This window comes from Podarcis muralis, chromosome 10, assembly GCF_964188315.1.
Source record: "Podarcis muralis chromosome 10, rPodMur119.hap1.1, whole genome shotgun sequence".
NCBI lineage: Eukaryota > Metazoa > Chordata > Lepidosauria > Squamata > Lacertidae > Podarcis > Podarcis muralis.
The window spans coordinates 46,684,132-46,705,403 of NC_135664.1; the positions used below are offsets into that span (position 1 = coordinate 46,684,132).

At 43.2% G+C, this 21,272-nt stretch overlaps 1 protein-coding gene across 2 annotated transcripts in view; it reads right to left on the reverse strand.

Annotated features, from left to right (window-relative positions):
* The window catches only part of CACNA1I (calcium voltage-gated channel subunit alpha1 I), a 293,249-nt gene that overhangs the window by 42,108 nt on the left and 229,869 nt on the right, over nucleotides 1–21,272 (reverse strand). For both annotated transcript variants that reach the window (XM_077934953.1, XM_028745913.2), the window contains exons 11-18: nucleotides 11,585–11,736; nucleotides 9,323–9,508; nucleotides 7,630–7,747; nucleotides 7,011–7,166; nucleotides 6,549–6,630; nucleotides 3,871–4,043; nucleotides 2,522–2,941; nucleotides 380–480 (exon numbers count right to left, since the gene is read on the reverse strand). In XM_077934953.1, coding sequence (XP_077791079.1) covers nucleotides 380–480; nucleotides 2,522–2,941; nucleotides 3,871–4,043; nucleotides 6,549–6,630; nucleotides 7,011–7,166; nucleotides 7,630–7,747; nucleotides 9,323–9,508; nucleotides 11,585–11,736 — 1,388 coding nt within the window. The remainder of the gene's footprint in view (nucleotides 1–379; nucleotides 481–2,521; nucleotides 2,942–3,870; nucleotides 4,044–6,548; nucleotides 6,631–7,010; nucleotides 7,167–7,629; nucleotides 7,748–9,322; nucleotides 9,509–11,584; nucleotides 11,737–21,272) is intronic.

Genomic DNA, 21,272 nt, shown 5'->3' on the forward strand with positions numbered 1-21,272 from the left:
GCAGGGGGCCGGTCCGCTGTCCCTCAGATCTTGTGGGGGGGGGGCGGACTATATTTTTTTGGGGGGGGGGGATGAACGAATTCCTATGCCTCACAAATAACCCAGAGAGGCATTTTAAACAAAAGCACACATTCTACTCATGTAAAAACACGCTGATTCCCAGACCATCCGTGGGCCGGATTTAGAAGGCGATTGGGCCAGATCCGGCCCACAGGCCTTAGCTTGCCTACCCATGATGTAATGCATAAACCAACCATGTGCTCTAAAAGATGTGCTGGTGTGATTGAAGGTAAATGCAAAAAATTCAAGGCAGCGTGGTAGTATCCCACCCCAATTTGCCCATCCCCCACAAACATAAGCAAAAGTAAAGGACACATACTTGTTTTGTGGTGAGAAAAGGTAGATGGCCCAGTCTTCACGCAACTCACACCAGTCTGGCTTGTAGGCCTCTATCATCTTTTTGATACGGAAACACAGGCTCTGTGAAAAGCGAGGCAGAACATCAGAAGTTGCCGCCTTCTTCACTTTCCCCACATGAGCAAGACTCCTTTAACGCCTTGCATACCAAAAACTGGGAAACCTCCCAATTACAGGTTCTTCATCTATATGGATCATTGATGACCCACCATGCCCCATGCAGGGTAAGAAAATGACTTGAAATCACAGCTGTGGGAGACGATGATGACATGGAAGAAGTTTCTCTCTGATCTGACATAAAACTGAAGGGCTGAAAAGAGAACTTCAAGGTCATCAGAGCCAACTGCAAGCACCATGGCAGGATTAATGAACTAATTTACCTCCTAGAAAGTAGAGAATCAGCACTGCCGTTCTGACTTAGACTGAAAGCTTTGCTGATTGGGCAACACTTAAAATTACTAACAGCCACGGGCTACTGAAACAGCTCAGAGCATTGCCTTCTACAGAGAAAACCCCCAAATGTCCCTTACTGAAACTGACATTTCACACCTGGTGAAATCCAGCGAGTCCCTTAGAGAGAGAATTTTATGTAGCCGAGACTGAATCCTGAGCACCCTCACTTGGGTGTTGGGAGTAAGTCTCAGGGAATCAGACTCAATTTGAAGTAACATTGCATAAAGTTCACAGTAATTTTTCAAATGTTGGCTACATCAGAGGTTTGTGCATTCTTACTAATATTGCCTATTCCATAAGTAATAGAGAGACACAGTTAGAGGCATGCAGGTATCCATGGGGATGTTCCTAATGCCAAAATAAAATAGGAGAGTCTGAGATATAGTATAAGAGGAAATATTCTACTAACACATCTGGAATTTCAGACAAGACTCAGGCTAAGGACAGGGCTTCAGAGAGATACACGTAAAGTCTAATCACTGCTGATCTTTAAAAAACAAGAAAACCTATGAAGTTTGATAGGATTCTGCTGTACTTGTGGGTGGGATTTTTAGCTGTTCTTGGTGTATGACAGAGATTGAATTTTCATGTCTTGTAAGCTGCCTTGCGTGCGCAGTGTGCCCTGAAAGGTGGTAGAAGCACTCTGAAACTAATTAAATAATGCCAGAAGAGTCTATGGCTTGGGAAATCTGGGGAACCATAGAGTTCTATAGAGTTCTTCAAAAGCTGATCACTCTTCAATGAGAAGATCAGAATTGGCAAATCTTCCTGGAAGATAGCTCACTCACCACTAGGGAAGGACAAATATCTCAATTTTTGTCTCTCTCAGTTTCTATTTTTTTTTTCTGTTGTCAAGTTCAGTGCTCCACATTTCTGTATCAGTTTGTGATTTTTTGTAAATACATATATATATATAATGAAAACTGATCAGCATTCTAATGCAAATTTCTCCTAACATACATGTGTTGGTATAAAATTTTGCCTGATATACACATTCCAATAGGCAATTTTCCTGAGTAGAATGCGTTTTCATATGGTATTTTCACTAATATATGCATTCTTATGCACATTTTTACCTACTATTTCCTTCCTTGGTAGAAGAAGAAGAAGAAGAAGAAGAGTAGTAGTAGTAGTAGTAGTAGTAGTAGTAGTAGTAGTTTGGATTTGATATCCCGCTTTATCACTACCCTAAGGAGACTCAAAGCGGCTAACATTCTCCTTTCCCTTCCTCCCCCACAACAAACACTCTGTGAGGTGAGCGGGGCTGAGAGACTTCAAAGAAGTGTGACTGGCCCAAGGTCACCCAGCAGCTGCATGTGGAGGAGCGGAGACGCGAACCCGGTTCCCCAGATTACGTGTCCACAGCTCTTAGCCACTACACCACACTGGCTCTCTGGTATGCATTATTTAATTGAAGAACTGCAACACAAAGTCACAGAACACAATGTTCTTTTCAGAGAACATGACATGAAAAGCATTTCATGGGAGAAGTTTTGGAAAGGGTTCTGTTAGAGCTTCACTGTGATCTCTCTTTGCACAGTACAGTCAGGAAGTTCTGGGCTGGCCCAGCTCATCCTCTTAACCGCTATGATGGTTCTCTTCAACATGACAAAGTCCTAATGCCCCTTTAGCGGAGGAAGCAACTACTTACATAGTCTATCTCCTCCTCGTCTTCTCCATGGTCTTTGCGGTTGTTCATTTCTGGGAACATATCCTTAGCAATGTTGGGCATTTTGCCATTGCAGTTCTGGTGCTCACTGGGCCCTGTGGTCACACCCATTTTCCGCAAAGGCCTGTGATTGGATAGGACCGTGGGTGCCAACTCCACCAGTTCAGAGGAGCCTTTGGTGTCCAAGGAGAGGGTTCGCCGATGGTGGTGAACTCTTACTAGCCCTTCCTGTTCACCCTCTGATGCCCTGTGTCGTTCCCCGGATAAGAGGGACTCGTGCTCAGCTGAAGGAGGCTTGTGCTTGAGGCTGTGTCCCCGGGCAAGGCTGTTCCAGCTGGAGCGGCGGCTCCCCCAGCCCCCAGTCCGGCTCCAGGCACCGTAATGAGAACTACGAGAGCTAGACTGCAATAAATCCAAGAGAGGGTTCAGCACCCCCACCCAAACAGGAAAGCAGCACAAGTCAACAACCTCAGCCATTTATTTATTCAGAATGTTTTTAGACCATCTTTCATTAGGAAAATCACATGAGGCAGTTCAGAATCAACACAGATCATTAAAATTACAATGGAACAACAACTTACTTCAGACTAGTTGCTTTTACTTCAAGCCATTTTTAACTGTAAATTAGAGGTATGTGGTTTTGGCTTGGTCATCATAATAACTAAATCACAGCATACATTGGCTGTCACCCACCAGGAGCACTGCTTTCCTTCATCAACACCCAACCACCCAGCACAACTCTTATCCATTTCCATAGGGCTGGAAGGGAAATTGATCTTGCACATTCTAACAGTGGGGACAACGAGTTCTGGAAAACCATGGGGGATGTGGAGCAGAAATTCATGGAAGAGACAGCTTTCCATGGCTACTAGTCAGGATGACTATAGATTATCTACAGGACCAGATGCAACATGTCTCTGGATGCCAGTCACTAGGGAACAGCAGGAGAATAGGGCTATCACTCCTTCAATCTGCTTATGGGCTTCTCAAAGACACCTGACTGGCCTCTGAAGGTAACTGGATGTTTTGGTCTGATCCACCAGTGCTCTTCTTACATTTGAACTGAAGCTGGAGTTTGGATTAAGGTTTGGATTAAGAGAGATGTTGCTTAAGCTATAGTACATATGAGTTGAGGAGTGTTGGAAAATGTAGCCAATGGCAAGCTTGAGAGGAAGCAATAGCCCAGTACCAGAGAACATGCTCTGAATGTAGAAGAACTTATTCTCTGGTACCATAAAGTAAATGCTTATTCTCAGGTGTTAGGACTGGAAATCATTGTAGTATGTTGGCTTTAGGCAACATGTGCTACAGCTAGATTTAAATTCACCCACCAGAGACATCACACTGCTTTTCCTGGATTCGAGGGCCATGAGGACTTGGTCTGGCTGCAGAGTATTGCGGGAGGGGTTGGGAATTCCAGCAGCTGCTCCAGGCTGGTTGAGACACGGAAGGCTGGGGTCAAGATGTCCATTTGGGGTCATGGGAATTGCACAGAGCTTTGGATCTGAGCAGAAAAATGCAAAGGAAAGAGAGCAAAGGACATTCCTTTTTCCACCCAGAGAACCCTTCGATAAATGCATTCACATGCTTTCAGATATATAGTGAACTCGAAGGAACTGTGCTCATACATAAATTCCACATACATAGATTCAGACTTTGGCACTATCTCCTTAGCAATGCCTCTAGGAAATAGGGAGAACAATATGGGAGAACAAAAAGTATCCTTCTCTTCCATCACCCAACAGCTTCTGCTTTGACAGTGCTTCATACTTCTCCCATTAAATCTGGGAAGCGTTCTCCTTGGGAGAAAGTAAAGCTTATTCTTTATTGCCCAAATGCTTAGCAAAGAAGATTCTTGCAGTAGGCACTCCACTACAGCAGCAGGAGAACTGAAGAAGAAGAAGAAGAGTTTGGATTTGATATCCCGCCTTTCACTCCCTTTAAGGAGTCTCAAAGCGGCTAACATTCTCCTTTCCCTTCCTCCCCCACAACAAACACTCTGTGAGGTGAGTGGGGCTGAGAGACTTCAGAGAAGTGTGACTGGCCCAAGGTCACCCAGCAGCTGCATGTGGAGGAGCGGAGACGCGAACCCGGTTCCCCAGATTAGGAGTCTACCGCTCTTAACCACTACACCACACTGGCTCTCCTGACAAAAGGTTGATGCAGTAGCAATAGCTATCCTTAGTGTGAGCAGCTTCATATTCACATACATGGAAAGAAGCAAAACTGCAATGACTGCTTTCAAATCGAAGGCAGCTGTAGCTTTGTTCCTGCAGCAGGCACACATTACAAAAGGAGAATATAGTAAAAACGAGAGAAACCGATGAAGACATTAACCAATCCGTGACAAGCTGTTTTGTATCCTATGTTTGAGAGCCCCCTCTGTGTCTCCAGACCAACACCAGCAAGTCTCTTTTCATTTGTATCTGGGAATCTATCTACTACCAGACATGTCCTGACTTCCCTGGAAGCAGAGCGCCTATTGAGCCATTTGGCATTGGAAACCCATTAGCAGTATTAGGGGCTTTGAGGTTCTGAAGCAAGCAGACAACCAGTGAAGTCCCCTCCAGGTTGGGCACCCTGCAAACCAGCAGCAAATAAAAACTGAAGTCCAGAAGGAGAGGCAGAGATGTATCTTTAGAATGGTACACACTGTTGGGTGCTGCCATGTGGTAAAGAGAAAAGATCATTGCTCCCAACACAAAGGTAAAATGCAATTTCTCTCTTCAAGTACCACTCCAATGTAGTAAGGGTGCCTGACTGGCATGCATTTCCACTGTAAGTTGCCCCCATCACTTTCTTTAAACCCCAAACTCCCAGCGAACTCCCCCCTCTTCACTGTGGTCCTTAATAAGAATATGCAGGCTTGTGACTGGCATTTACAGCTGTTTGTGTTAAGGGCAATTTGCAGTATTCTCAAAGAAGTGCAGAGGGTATTGCTTTGGCTATCACACAAACAAAATTCTGCCGTCCTGTCTTTTGGCTGATTTTACTGATGTTTGAATCCAACCTTTTGTCAAGTCAAATCAGTAGCCACGGGGTATTCTACACAGATTTTTTATTTCCGTCTGATGTGCTTTGTGTGATTTGAACACTAGGGGTTTGATTGAAACTCAGTGTGGGAGCCCTGTTCCATCAGCAGCTTGAACATCTTCATCATTGTTATCCTAGTTCCTATGAGGTCGAGTAGGAAAGCCAAGTATCCTGATTTCGCCAAGCCTGTCTAGGACATCACTGTTGCCTTTCAAAGAGAAGTGACAGGATCTGGGCCACAGCGTGTCCAAAAGGCACCAAAATCCTTTAGTAAAACATTGCAATAGCTTTGCCTTTTACTATTAGAAATGCAAATGCATTTGAAGTGTCCATTGCTGTGGACTCAGAGCACATTTGGGGAAGAGGAAGATGAAAAGGGAAAGCTGTAGCTCAGTGGTAGAGAAACTGCTTTGCATGCAGAAGGCCCTAGTTTGATCCCCAGTGTCTCCAGATATGGCTAAGACAGAGAATCCTGCCTGCAACTCTGGAGAGCCACTGTCAATCAGTGTAGACATTACTGAAATAAATGGACCAATGGTCTCACTCAGTATAGACATTACTGAACTAAATGGACCAATGGTCTCACTCAGTATAAGGCAGCTTCTTATGTTCCTAAGGAGGGAACTTTCCAAGATGTTATGTTTTCACATATAAAAGCAGAGACCAACACAACTGTAAGTAGGATCCAAGATTATTCCGCTCTTACATGGCAATCAAAAGTAAGACCTACTGAGATCAATGGGGATTACTCCCAGGTAAGTCATTACGATTGCAGCCTAATTCAAAGTTGCAAGGTAGTTATGCTAATAAGCCAGAATTGCAGCCAATCTTGAGAAATAGGGAAAATGGGCAATATTAAGTAATAGACTTTATTTTGCTACTCTCATGAAAACCAATATATTCACAAATTAGATTTCATGCAGCGGTTCTCACTGCAGTTATAGTCATGCAGAATTCCTATACCACCTTCTCTTACCCGAGCCATCTTGGAATTTGTCAAACTCCTCATTGTTTGATGAACTCTGATCGTCATCTGAATATGACCGGTTAGCATCACCCTGCATTGGGAAAATAAAATCAAAGACCTGGGAATTGTGAGCATCCTGAGAGCAAAGGAGGTGCTTCCCTGTGATTCCAGCATTTTGTGGCTTCCGCTTGGTAGGGAATTTCCAAGGCAAGGCAAACTACTTTATGGAAATCATTAGCTGACATGCCACTGAACAGAAGAGACGATACCTTAGTGTCCAGGCCATGTAATGGCACATGTCCTTGCTTTTCTTGCAGTTGCTTTGAAAACCACCCTCCACAAACATGTTCCTTGGAAGATCACTGGACATGGGATGCCTTGCCACCCTTTCTAAACCCTTCAGGCTATATCCCCAACCAGCTATAGATGTGTGCCGCACCCTCCCTGAAAGCAGCTACTGTAGCAACTCACCTCGGCCTGGAATCCCTCCACCAAGATGGCCACCAGCAGATTGAACAGAACATAATTGCCAAATGTCATGAGAGCCACAAAGTAAAGAGATGCCCATGGTGAAGTTGAGGCCATGCCATTGTAGAGCACAACATTCCAGTCCTCCTGAGTCAAGATCTGTAACACAGAACCCAAGCTTGCAAAGTCAAATCAAGAACAAAAAATGCAGGCTGGAAAATCCATTAACTCACAGGTAAAAAGTATCTAATTAGTTTTATCCTTTTCAGCCCGCTCATATACATGAACTTTTTTCTGTTTTGGTCATGATATTTTTCCCCCCTGAGGAGATACATTGTCTGTGTTGTGCTGTTCCAATGCCACAAGCACTCTCTGAAATGCAGTGGGTTGTCGTTTACAGTTCACTGTAGAGTAGCAGAAACACTGTGGCTCCCTTACCAGTGGGCCAAGCTGAGCTCACAATCATTAGTGGGTTGCAACTGATGGCGTGGTGTTAAGCATAGCAGCAGGCCCACAAGCCTGATGGTTCAAATCCTATCCTTTCCTTTAATCACTCCTTGTTTCTAGGAAGACATGCCTCCTTCTCACCCCCTTATTCCCCTTTCCTATTTCTTGGTCTTACCTGGAACACTGTGACAATAGCCCAAAGTAGGGAGTCAAAATTCTTCCGGTCAGGGACTGTGTCTCCTGTGTCAGTCCTGAGGCTGAATTTACACCCAAAGATGTGCATTCCCAGGATGCTGTTGGAAAGAACAGTTTTTTATTTTTAAATCAACACATTTCTGCTGTAATTTTCATTATTGAAATGTTCTTATTTATTTACCACATATGTATCCTATCCTTCTACTAAAGAAACTGGGGCAATACATACATGGCTTGTCACAGGACCCAGAGCTCTGCCTCCTCATCCCCTGAAGAAAAGGTCATGGATATAGGGAACGTCTTGGACTGAGAGGAGGATTTGCCCTCAGAACCAGCCTTTGATGTCCCTACCTCATTGGGAATTCTAGCACCAGGAGAACCTGTCATGCCAGTGCCTCTCTGGCTGGAAGAGGCTGCCTTGCCTTCCTCAGACTCCAGTTTGGAGGCTGTAGCAGAACTCCAGACTCCACCATATTGCTGGGTCATGGGTCACTCATTTGCAACTTAGATACCTAGTTCTAATCCCATTTACCCCAGGCTCGTTCACCATAAATTTGTTTTCCTTATTATTCAGGGGGGAAATGCTCTGTCTGTTGTTAACCCTGGGTAACTGTCAGCAAAACCCATACTTAAAGGGTTTGAATGTCTGTTCCTCTACCTGCACATTTCTGTTAGCGCAGCAGTTCAGGGTTTCCTGACTAGCTACTTTGCATTTATCTTGATTTTGTGAACTGTCATTTTAATTGGTGATGTCCTGAATTGTTCAGATCCTGCCATTATTGCACACTGTTTTCCATTAAGGGCACAGAAACAGTGTTTAATTGCACATGACTCCCAAACGGAAGGCACAGAGAGCAGAGAGAGTTCACAACAATTTTCTCCCTTTAAATATAGCCTGGACTTGGTGCTTTTGGTTGTGAGGTTGGTTGCCAAGGGTGCTTTTTATCAGTTTAGGTTAGTTTGGCAGCTGTGGCCCTAGCTAGAGAAACCTGACCTAGCCACAGCGATGCATGGCTTTCTTACAACCAGGTTATATTACTGTAATGAACTGTGTGGGGCTGCCCTTAAAGACTGTTTGGAAAATGCTGCTGGCACAGAATGTGGCTGCTAAGACATCCAGATCATATTACACCTATGCTGCAGTTACAGTGGCTACTTTTTCATTTCCAGGCCCAATTCAAGGTGCTGGTTTTAGCCTATACTGTAAAACCCTAACTAGTTTGGGACTATGTTATCTGAAAGATAGTTAATACCTGCATGAGCCTAGTCCAACATCAACATCAGCACCTGAGACCTTGCTCACTAGCCCACCAGTGAGACCCATTAGGCTGGTGGTGATGGGCAGGGGCTTTGTTAGTGGTGACCCCACACTTTTGGAATTCCCTTCCCATGGCATTATCACTGCTGATCAAAACAAAACTCTGAAGACAGAAGTCTGCATTTAGCTGATTTGCACTGCTGGGGTGTGTGTGTGTGTGTGTGTGTGTGTGTGTGTGTTGTAATAATATTTTCCTGTGTTTTGAGTTTTGCAAAGCTGCCTTGTTAGGGTAGTGTGCCTTGAAAAGTGTTTTCCCCCTTAATACATCAAGTTTTAACAAACATCCTTTCTTGTGACAAGTAAAATGGATCTCATTCTGGATAGTGTTCCTGCACCCTGGAATCCCTCTTTTCACCTGAATATAAAGATAAACAGCATGAGGAGCATGCAGAAGGTAGCGACATTGTCCATGGTCTTCATGAGCACCACCAGCTGACGCCGCAAGGCAGGCATGAACCTCACCAGCTTCAACACCCTCAGTAGCCGGAATGTCCTCAACACGGACAGGCCACCATCAGCCTGGCCTATGATCTCCCAGATGCTACAAAACAGGGACAAAAGCAACAAAAGACAAGGGAGGGGGAGGGAGGAACAGAGTAAGACCTTGAGAAAGGTAATAGAAAGGAATCCCAAAGGATGATAAATGAGAGTGTGAAGATTATAAATAGAAGCAAGTTTTATTTGAGTTATCTTTAACTGAGATTCAGGTAGACTGCGTTTGCCAGAGAGCGGGAAGGAGGGAGATAATTTCTGTTGTCAATTGCACTGGTGTCTATAAACCAAGTATCCCTATGTGTAAGAAATACAAAGTTTGTCTGAATTAGTTTTGTGTGAACAAAATACACTTGCTTATAACTCCTGAGTTATTCTTTGTTCTTTGGAGTTAATGTTCCCCTTATATCCTTCCCTTAGTCAATTTCAACAGGTTCCTTCCAGGTTCCTTCAGGATCTCTCCTGAAAGCATTATTATACAAAGATGTTATGATGCTCCACAGAAGTGAAAGCTTGTTTCCAGCCTCAAGAACCAGAAGGGAAGAAACAAAGGGTGAAAACTGGAGCTGAGCCAAAACGGCAGCCCCAGTTCACTGCCCCCCCCCCCATGTTTGCAGGTGGCAACTGTTTTGGTAACCTTCAAAGGAGCCATAATTCAAAAAATATACACACACATCGTAAATGGTTTTGGGGGTGCTTTGCTCAAGGGTGAAAGCAGGGGCTCTTTCCTTTCCTTTTCTTAGTCCTGTTCATAAATTTCAGCAGGTCTACACTGAGTAAAACCTAGTTGAATAATATCTTCTGGCTACCACTACCAAGCTCCCCTCTTCTCAGGTGCACTGCACCCTGGCAAGTAGGGAGGTCCTGGGGGTCAATCTCTCTCCCTGCTGCCAAAACCTCTTGCAGAGCTAGCAGCTTTTAGAGCACTGCCTTGCCGTGGCGAAGGGGCTTGAATAACTCAGAGAAGCTATGAACTATGCCGTGCAGGGCCACCCAAGATGGACAGGTCATAGTGGAGAGTTTTGACCAAACGTGATCCACCTGGAGCAGGAACCGGCAAGCCACTCCAGTATCCCTGCCAAGAAAACTCCATGGACAAAGACAACAGGCATATAAAAGTTATGACGCTGGAAGATGAGCCCCTCAGACTGAAGTAGGAAGCTGCAGCTGCCCACCTGCATGATGAAGGGCTTGTTTTGACCCCAGAGTCCAGCAGTGAGGGAGCCAGAGCAGATTCCTGGGTCTGAGTCTGAAGCTGGTGATCAGGGAACCACCAAACTGGAAACTGGCAGGGAGGAGCTGACTGAAGCAGATGCCACAGCACCAGGGTTCTTAAAACTAGAGCCAGGAATCTCCTGGATAATTTCCTCTAGATGTGAGGAAGCAAATCCTTGCGCCCCTGTAGAGTTGCCACAAGTCAGAGTAGATTCATCTGAGCTAAATGAACCTGATAGAAGGCAGCTTCCTCTGTTCCTGTATAAATGGTACTCTGAACAGGGTGTGTGTTTAGAAACTGATGGACAGTTGCAGTGAATGGCGAATCTAGGCATAAGGTTCTCCTACAGTTATAAGGATGCATGTGGAGCTATAAGATTGGACAGTGGGTGGTATTCAACACCAGTCCTACTCAGGGAATGTCCATTGAAGTTAATGGACCTGAATAACTTTGGTTCATTAGTTTCAGTGGGTCTCTTATGAATAGGACACAGTTGAATACTACCCCCCCCCCCACCATGTTTAACAGATTTATGCAAGCAGAACCACAATACTCTTGGTTTTATATATAGCAAAATGGATCACAGTTACAAAGTTAATAGGAATTGTCCTGAATCCAAAGGAAAGCTGGTGGAAAGGCCGAGAATAGAATCCAGAATGGCAAGTTCCTTGGTCCTGTGCACTACCTTTCCAAGTGGCTCTCACATTTTATTGATTGAAATGTTTAATGTAAAGTAGTGGTGTCACCAAAGTCTAGAATGGCTTGAGATGTGCTGTCCCAACACAACATTGCTCAGAACACTGCTTGGAATGAGTTTCATTTATTTCTTGGGCGGCCCCAAAACTGACCCTCACCCATCTTTCTTATACTACTTCTCATACATTGATGCATGGCTTTGATTATCATTACCTGATGATGACGATGATGCTGTCATAGATGTTGTAAGGATTGCGAAGATAATCAAAGAGGCCAAAGGCAGCAAGTTTCAAGATCATCTCTAGGGCAAACATGCTGGTAAACACAACATTGCAGATTTCCAAAATATTAGTCAGCTCTTCTGGCTGCAGGAGAAGTAAATAAAATAAAATAAAATCAGAAGCCATTTAGGAAACTTTCTATCACATACTGTTCTGCTTAGTGTACAATAAATGGGGCCTCTGGGTAGAGAAGAGACTCTTGCAACTTTTCCATTTATTTTTTTAAATTGCATGTTAAATGTCTGTCTGTAAAACCACCATCTCCCAGTGATGTCCCAATATTTCATGATGTTTCACTTGTTATCCCCGAGTTTTTACCTTAACTCCTTTATGTTCTGTTTTGGTTCTGTCTCCAGGAGTGAAGGCTGTTGCTGTTTTTTAAATTGTAGCTGTTTTAGGGTGAATAACAGCTTCACCCTATGAAATGAAGAAATGAGGTTGCAGGAAGCTTAATGTGCAAATTTGGTGTTATAAGAAGACTGAGGATTACTGTGATGTTCCATAGAAATTTACAATATACCATGTATATTGTACTGAATGCTGGTTCCTTATGAATAAGGATACGTGATACAGATTATGGACCAGCATACCAACTGGGAACTTGAAATTGTTTTGAAGATCTTTAGGGCATTTGCACTGAGGCCGTTATATGCATGTTGAAAAACCTTATCTGTAAAATTTGCATCTCAGTACTGAGAATGGTGGAAGTTATTTCTGCAAGTTTCATGTTCTCATTTAATGTATGTATATTTAGGACTTAACAGTACTAGTGCCCTCTTCTGCCTCCTATAGAATTACATTACTATGTTACTAATGTTGATCTTAGACTATAAAAATTTAAAGTGAATTCACTGCTGGATTGCCAAACATAGCTCTATTATGGACTTGGTTGTATTCAAACAACAGAAGCACACAATTTCATTTTTGTGGTCTTTCACTGACTATTTCTACAAATAATTTTGTTTTGCATCAAACTTTGTTGTTCTTTATGATCATTGGATATGTATTTTTTCATCTGCTTAATTGGAACAAACTATTTCAATCCCTTGCTTTTCTTTTTTTCTTCTTATTTTTTTAAAACCATCAAGAAGGTATGCTTATCACTTTCACCATCCATGGCATGTGTTGGAGCACTAGCACCAGACTATGATAGTATACTAGAGCTGATTTCTAAAATGAATTAGCACATTTCTTTTAAAAATTGTTTTGTATTAAACCCTAAACGGCCTCGGTCCAGTATACCTGAAGGAGCGTCTCCACCCCCATCATTCTGCCCGGACACTGAGGTCCAGCGCCGAGGGCCTTCTGGCGGTTCATAGAATCATAGAGTTGGAATAGACCACAAGGGCCATCGAGTCCAACCCCCTGCCAAGCAGGAAACACCATCAGAGCACTCCTGACATATGGTTGTCAAGCCTCTGCTTAAAGACCTCCAAAGAAGGAGACTCCACCACACTCCTTGGCAGCAAATTCCACTGTCGAACAGCTCTTACTGTCAGGAAGTTCTTCCTAATGTTTAGGTGGAATCTTCTTTCTTGTAGTTTGGATCCATTGCTCCGTGTCCGCTTCTCTGGAGCAGCAGAAAACAACCTTTATCCCTATGACATCCTTTTATATATATGAACATGGCTATCATATCACTCCTTAACCTCCTCTTCTCCAGGCTAAACATGCCCAGCTCCCTTAGCTGTTCCTCATAAGGCATCGTTTCCAGGCCTTTGACCATTTTGGTTGCCCTCCTCTGGACACGTTCCAGTTTGTCAGTGTCCTTCTTGAACTGTGGTGCCCAGAACTGGACACAGTACTCCAGGTGAGGTCTGACCAGAGCAGAATACAGTGGCACTATTACTTCCCTTGATCTAGATGCTATACTCCTATTGATGCAGCCCAGAATTGCATTGGCTTTTTTAGCTGCCGCGTCACACTGTTGGCTCATGTCAAGTTTGTGGTCAACCAAGACTCCTAGATCCTTTTCACATGTACTGCTCTCAAGCCAGGTGTCACCCATCTTGTATTTGTGCCTCTCATTTTTTTTTGCCCATGTGCAATACTTTACATTTCTCCCTGTTAAAGTTCATCTTGCTTGTTTTGGCCCAGTTCTCTAATCTGTCAAGGTCGTTTTGAAGTGTGATCCTGTCGTCTGGGGTGTTAGCCACCCCTCCCAGTTTGGTGTCATCTGCAAATTTGATCAGGATGCCCTTGAGTCCATCATCCAAGTCGTTGATAAAGATGTTGAATAACGATGTTGATAAAGATGTTCCCTCCCTGCGAGAAGCAAAGTTACAGGGAACCAGGCAGAGGGCCTTCTTGGTGGTGGTGCCTGCCCTGTGGAACGCCCTCCCATCAGATGTCAAAGGAAAAAACAACTACCAGACTTTTAGAAGACATCTGAAGGCAGCCCTGTTTAGGGAAGCTTTTAATATCTGAAGGACTATTGTATTTTAATATTTTGTTGGAAGCCGCCCAGAGTGGCTGGGGAAACCCAGCCAAATGGGCAGGGTATAAATATATTATTACTATTACTATTACTATTATTAACATTTCCCTTAATGCAAAAGTCAATCAATCAATTTTTGGAAACAAAAAATAACACTCACCCCAGTTATTTTGTGACTTCCTCTCCGTTTGCAATAATGCATATTTTCGAACAAAACTTTCCTCTATCCTTCCTTTCTTCTTTTCTCAGCGTTTTCAGCTTCCCACCCCCAGTCCCTTTTTATACCCCTATACTTCTAGTAGCAGCTTGCTAGGCCTTGTTCTGCTAATCTTCTCTCATAACTCTCTCCCCCTCTCTCTCTTGGCTGCTGTTTCATTAATTACCCAATGGAATATGTAGAAATCTTGGAATGTATTTTATCGAAGAGGAGCTTGTTATGCTTTGCGCTCAAGCACACACTTAGGCTATAACACAATTCCATAAATAGAGTACGCAGCCAATCATGTCACTTCTACCTTGTATATGTTGCATACAGAACAAGCGTGTCAAGAAAACTGGTGGCATGATGCTATTACCCCCTGGGATGTTTGTGGTGAGAAAAAGGCTTGAATCAAATGATTCAGCCTTGAATGCATGCGGTATCAGGTCCTTTGTGGTCTTCTTGGAACTTGCAAATAACATCCACTCACTAAGCCAGAAAAATACAGTTCTGCTTCGTTCATATGTGTGTGCGTGTGTGCGCCACAAATAAGTGATTGAATGAATAGACTTCAACCACCTGCCCTCCGATGCTTTCTCCTGAGTTCCCATTCCAGTTCCTGAGCGCTTTGTCCCACATAATCATCTGTTCACTCGCACCAAGTGGTTTTGACAACTGCTGTCCAAAAAAATCCCCTCCCTCCTGTATTCTGAAAAAGCAAAACCCTTCTCTCTCCACAGCCTACTAATTCATCCCCACACTTTCTCGGGATCAGTGGCTAATTTCAACACAATGAGAAGGGGGGAACAACAACAACTGCACACCTTTCCCATGCCAGATGATTCTTTATTAAAGCTGCCAGTTTCCCTAAGTGAAAAAGTAAAGACAGAATGGGAGAAACAAGGGCTCTATTTCCACCCATAATTATGTTTGACTAATAACGCAAGTTATTAGTCAAAAGATGGAATGTAAAAACTAAGTGTGATCTTGTGCATCTTCACACAGAAGGAAGAGTAAGTGTTTGTAGGATAAGACTATGCACACTGTAGTAAGCCCCAGGGAAGCAGAATTTACTTTGGAGTCCATCTGCATAGGATTAACTTCTAAGGGTCTTCCCTCATAACTTAAAAACCTGTATTGTAGGGTGAAGAATATACAGACGGTAATTTCAGAAAGAAGTGGAAATCCCTCCCCTTATTTATCTCTACCATATAACACCGGTCCTGAGATCTGCATTGGTTCCCAGTACGTTTCCAAGCACAATTCAAAGTGTTGGTGCTGACCTTTAAAGCCCTAAACGGCTGCAGTCCTGTATACCTGAAGGAGCATCTCCACCCCGATTGTTCAGCCCGGACGCTGAGAGGGCCTTCTGGCGGTTCCCTCACTGCGAGAAGTGAGGTAACAGGGAACCAGGTAGAGGGCCTTCTCGGTAGTGGAGCCTGTGCTGTGGAACGCCTTCCCATCAGATGTCAAGAGAAATTAGCAACTATCCTCCTTTTAAAAGGCATCTGAAGGCAGCCCTGTTTAGGGAAGTTTTTAATGTTTAATGCTGTATTGTTTTTAATATTCGATTGGGAGCCACCCAGAGTGGCTGGGAAAACTTTTGCCAGATGGGCGGGGTATAAATAAATCATCATCATCATCATCATCATCATCATCATCATCTACTTTTCATTTCCTGAGCTGAAGAATCAGGCAGAACAAGAACATTTTGGATCATTCAATAAGCCTCTGTGTAAAACTCCTGCAAGCTGGTGTGGAGGATAGCAGCTTTTTGTAAAAGAAAATACGAGTGAGGATTGAGCAGGACAGAAACTTGTTTTGTAAAAATAGACATAACCTGCCTCACTGTGAACACTTTAATTTCTAAATCGCATTGTGGTGTGTTTTACATTTTTCCTTGCCTTTCTGAGAAGAGGTCAATGGGGCTTGCATTTTCCTCCCCCTTCATCTGAAATAGATGAGAGATGTGAAACCTGAGGCACAGAATTGTGCCCTGAATATGACTAGCATATTTCATTCTGATCTCAATGTTCAAATGGAGTATCTCACAAACAAATAAAATGCTGAATGAGTGGAAGTGTGAAACTAAAGACCTCACCTTGTTTCACAAAAAGTAGTGGTTTTTGACATGGCAGGGCAGTGGTGGAGAGAGGTGGGGAGCAGCTTTCCTAATATCCATCCACTTCATTTATTCCTGCACATGGTACTAGAGTTGCACATGGTGGAATTCCTGCATACAGTCACTTAATAAACACACCCCAGTGTTCAAGCAATGACACTAAAAATGTCAAAGATATCACACGGAACCACTCCGACAAGTCTCCCAAATAGAAATTGCAATGGAGGTGCTGTATGGGGAACTTATTGCAAGCACAAAATATAGCACACAAACCAAGTGTGGGAAATGCAGTCTCCACCCCACAGAAGGGGTATCGAGGGGAGACGTGTGGCTTGCATAAGACAAATATGTAACATTAACAAGTGCATATTTACTTTGCTGAAAATGTATTCTGCAGAAAGGTTATAGGGGGAAACTTCTATTTGTAGTCTAATGCTCATTTCCATGAAGCTCCCCACCACAGAGACGAGCGCACATCCAAGTGGATTAAAGATACGCCTATTTTTGGCAAGGCGTTTTGAGATACCAGGCCTGTCCTATTTAGATGTGCGCTTGTCTGTATGGGGGCAAGCACAACCGGGATGAAAATAAGCTCAGAACTGCACAAGCAAATCTGCCCAAAGAGTCTTTGGCAGAAACTAGAAAAAGCAAAAATACCAATTCCAGCCCAAACTGAACAGATTATGTCAGTGATAATGAGAAATGTAATGTAGCATCATGATATAATGGTGAATTGTCTTCCTTGCTCCTGCTGACGTGTTCTCTCTCTCACGCCTTCTGTGCCTTCGTGAGGAACTGATGTTTTAAAAGTCATCCTTGTCTGTCTCTTACCGAAAAGGTCACCTGTTCCCGCTCACTCTCCTTTCCTCCCTGACATCTGTTTCCCTAGTCAAGTGCACATCTGCTAATCTTTTTCTAATGGGCCATCACTCACCCCAGGGAATGGTTCTACCTAGGGAGTTGGGTAAGAAAAGAAGAGCATAGGAGAGGGAGACAGGAGAGGAACGGCTGGGGAAAGGCAAAACTTCTAACAATTCCACATCCCAGAGTGGAAGGGAAAATACAAAACAGAACACAGAGAGCCAGAGACACAATGAAAAAGCAAAGCAAAGAGGAAGCCAGAAGCAAATTATTAGGATGGGAAAATAATGAAGGGAAGGGAGGCTGCAGACATGCAATACAACTAAAGCACATGACTTCCCTCAAAGAACCCTGGCATACAAAACAAACAACGATGAGGATGATATATGAAGCCCAAACTAGATGCCTTGTTGGGGGTGTTTAACAAAGTTGCAGGAGTGGGAGGAATGATGGTCAGCACAAACTTGGCTGTTTCACACCAGCTGTTGGACCAACCTATCACAAGGTTTCTGTGAGGGAAGGGAATGGGCGGTGGTGAGGAAGATTCAGTTTTCCCTCTCAACCACAGACCTCACTTACAGTGCAATCAGGGGCTAGCTCAACTGAATTCAGTGGAATTGACTCACTTTGGATCTTGAGCCAGCTCTCAGCCTAACCAATCCCACAAGGTTGCTGTGAGATTAGAAACGGGCAGGAGGCGAACCATGTACAGTGGCAGGCATAAAATGTAAGCAATATTCAGAGGCATACTTAGCTGTTATGAAGATAATTCATTGATAGACCTATGCTCCATAAATTTGTCCTAAAGAAAGTGGCCATCACTATTCCCAGTGACAAGGAGGTTGACAAACCTATTATGTGTTGTATAAAGAAGTACTTTCTTTTGGCTGTTGTGATGGGGCAGGTTGATCTAAGACAGGCGTGGGGAACCTGCGGTTCTGCAGACGTTGTTAGACTCTGACTCCCATCAACCAATGGTCAGGGATGATGGGAGTTGGAGTCCAGCAACATATGGAAGGCCACAAGTTCCTCACATCTGACTTAAAAAGAGAGTAAAGTCATATCTACACTACGCTAGCTCATCTTTATTATTACTTCATACTATCCAGGGCCGAGTCATGGCACTGATTTTTAAAATGTTCTGAAGTTAAGCTGTGGCAATACTGGCTCAAATTAAACTCTTCCCAGAGGTCTTAGCACATACTGTTGTTCTGTTCTGATGGTTATTCTATAAATAGTCCTAAACAGTACATTAACTCAAGCTTATGTAAAATTTAAATGAAGTAACTCACGCCAAAATCTCCCTTTAGCTACATGGCTCTTGGATAACCTCTCCATCATATAAGTCATGTGTTTATAATATTTGAATACTAGTAGATGATTATACTGATTGTTCTTTGCCCTTAGTCGTTGCCAATCAAAGTGATAACTACTCAGCTTCTTTAATTTTTCTTTTATGTCAGATCTTTCTTTTTAAAAAATGATTTATGTTTTTATACAGGCCTCCTCTGAGCTGGGCATCATTATTTTTAAGAATGAGGTGGCTACATTAGTGCTTATTATACAAAGCAGAGGTTCTAATCAACCAGGGCCCTCTTAAAAGGCTATGCCCACACTGTCTGATTCACAGCCAATTCTGTGCTATGAATATTCCATAAACAGAAAGCAAGACTGTGGGCAGGTTAGTCAGCAAATGTGGGTTATCATCATACATATTGCAAAAAAAAGGGGGGGGGGAGGAAAATGGTATTTTCCACACTCAACTGCTATCCCGTCCAGCTTTCACAGAAAAGGAATGAAACTAAGGATGGTTGGGATTGCCCTTTGATTATTGTTGCGTATAGTTTTGTTTTGTTTTTAAAACTAAAAAGAAAAAAGAAACTAAGAATGGAGGAGAAATTTGATTCACATCGCATTTAAGGGTCAAACTACCTAATTCGCAATTTCTGAAACAATATGTGAACCAAATCACATCCTTTGAAATTTGCATTCCTCTGAATTTTGCAATGCAGTTCTTCAGCTAAGTAATTTGTACAAATATGCATATACTAGGGTAAATTAATGATAAAGTGTGTATAACATAACATAGTGAAAATAATACACCAAAAATCCATTACCAAAACTTTGCAAATCTGTGTTTCTGTGTATTCAAGCATTTGTATACAATCCACTTACACAGGGGTTATGTTCTAGGCCCCTGCACGCATAACTGAAATCACGTAAACTGGGGAGCACCATCTAAAAAAACCTCCAAACACCCATTCCCCCCCCCTGCTCTCCAGCTCTCTCTCCCCAATCCAGACCAAAATATCTGTAGTTGAAGCTATGGGGCCGCCTGAAGAATGTGCAAGAAAGTTGCTGCTGCTGCTTTGCTACCCTGCATGTGAGCTGTTAGGTGGGGAGGCTGAGCAGTCAAAACAAAGCCTCACTGCCCCTCAGGTCTCTTTGGGTCTTCCTCCTCCCTCACTGATGTCCTCTTTGGGCTCTGGGGAGGGTCTCCTTGCGAGCTACGAGGACTCTCCAGCTCTCTCCCACCATTTCTGGATTTGAAATTTTTTTATTTATTTTCCTGACGTCACACATATATGTGGTTGCACACGAGTCAATCATGTGTAAGTGGGAGAGTGCCTGTATTTGGAGAAATGTCCTGATGAATTATCAGAAGGACTGTTTTGGCGGGGGGAGGGGGCGGAATCTGCAAACTGATGCAGAAATGTGAGACTTGAATTCAAGATTGGAAAAACGAGAAACTGAGAGAAACCAATAACGACAGATTCATCTATTGTTAAGAAGAAGCTAGGGGGCTCTTTTTAGCTGTGTGGATGTACGGAAAGATGTTGTATGCATGACCTGGTAGCAGTCTTTCTTATTCTGGATTTAACTTGGCCCCCACTAAGCAGTAGGTGCCAAGTCCCCCGACAGGCCTTGGTAAGAGGAAACAGACCCGTGTCATGTTTGTTTCCTGCTGCTCACATCAGGTTGCTTCACTTGTCAAACATGGAGATGGCAACTTCCTCCTCACCTTTGACGTCACCCTCATTTTACACCCACTCAGGTAGTATTCCATCTGCCCACATGCGCTACCTTCTGCTCTCTCTTTCACTGTCCACAGAACTGCTCACAGCAAAGCTCCAGCTTCATTGAGGCAGATCACAGGATCTCCAAAGGACTATCAGTCTGCAACTACATTGCCAGTTCCTCCCTCTTCTGACTACACTGAAACACATATTTCACAAGCACTTCAGATCAACCAACATTCCAGAGAGTATGTTACATGGCAATCCTAACTACATCTACACAGAAGTCCCACTGAATTCGGTGGGGTTTACCTATGTCAGGAATGCCGAGTTCGGTGAAAAACTGTTTTTATGCAGAAGAGGCCACGTTGTGCGAAGGCGACCATGCCTTCTGATGAGCAACTGGACATTCATAATGCAGATTCTTTGCAGTTGTAAACACAGAAAAATAATTATTTTCTACAAAGCTATAATGTATAATGTTGATTTAAAATGCCACATTATTAACTTTCTACAGACATCAGGGTGCGGCTACTGAGGGAATATTTCATGCAGAGGAACAAAACTAATTTGCATGAATTAATTGCCTGCAATTAACATAAGTTGCAAATTGTTTTCATGAACTTAGCTGAGGCCAAAACTACAATGTGTTCTCTATGTGATGTGAAACTGCGGCATCAGCCCTTGGGGGAAAATGGAAGAAAAATCCTGAGAGATTAAAAATAACACCAATAGATTAGGAAATTGTTTTACTGGCTTCACAGTTCAGAGTGTAAGCCTGTGGGTAGCATTTGTTCTTTTAATTCAATTGTTGTGCTGCACCGAGTGCTGAAGCACTTTCCAAATAAGAACAGCTACAGCAATCACTACTCTAATAATTCCTGTACTTTGCAACCCTTCTTTGGAAACCCCTTAGGTTTTCAATTTTTGAAACAAAATCTTTACAACATTAAGGCCTGAAAATGTCCTGTTACAAGCAGAATG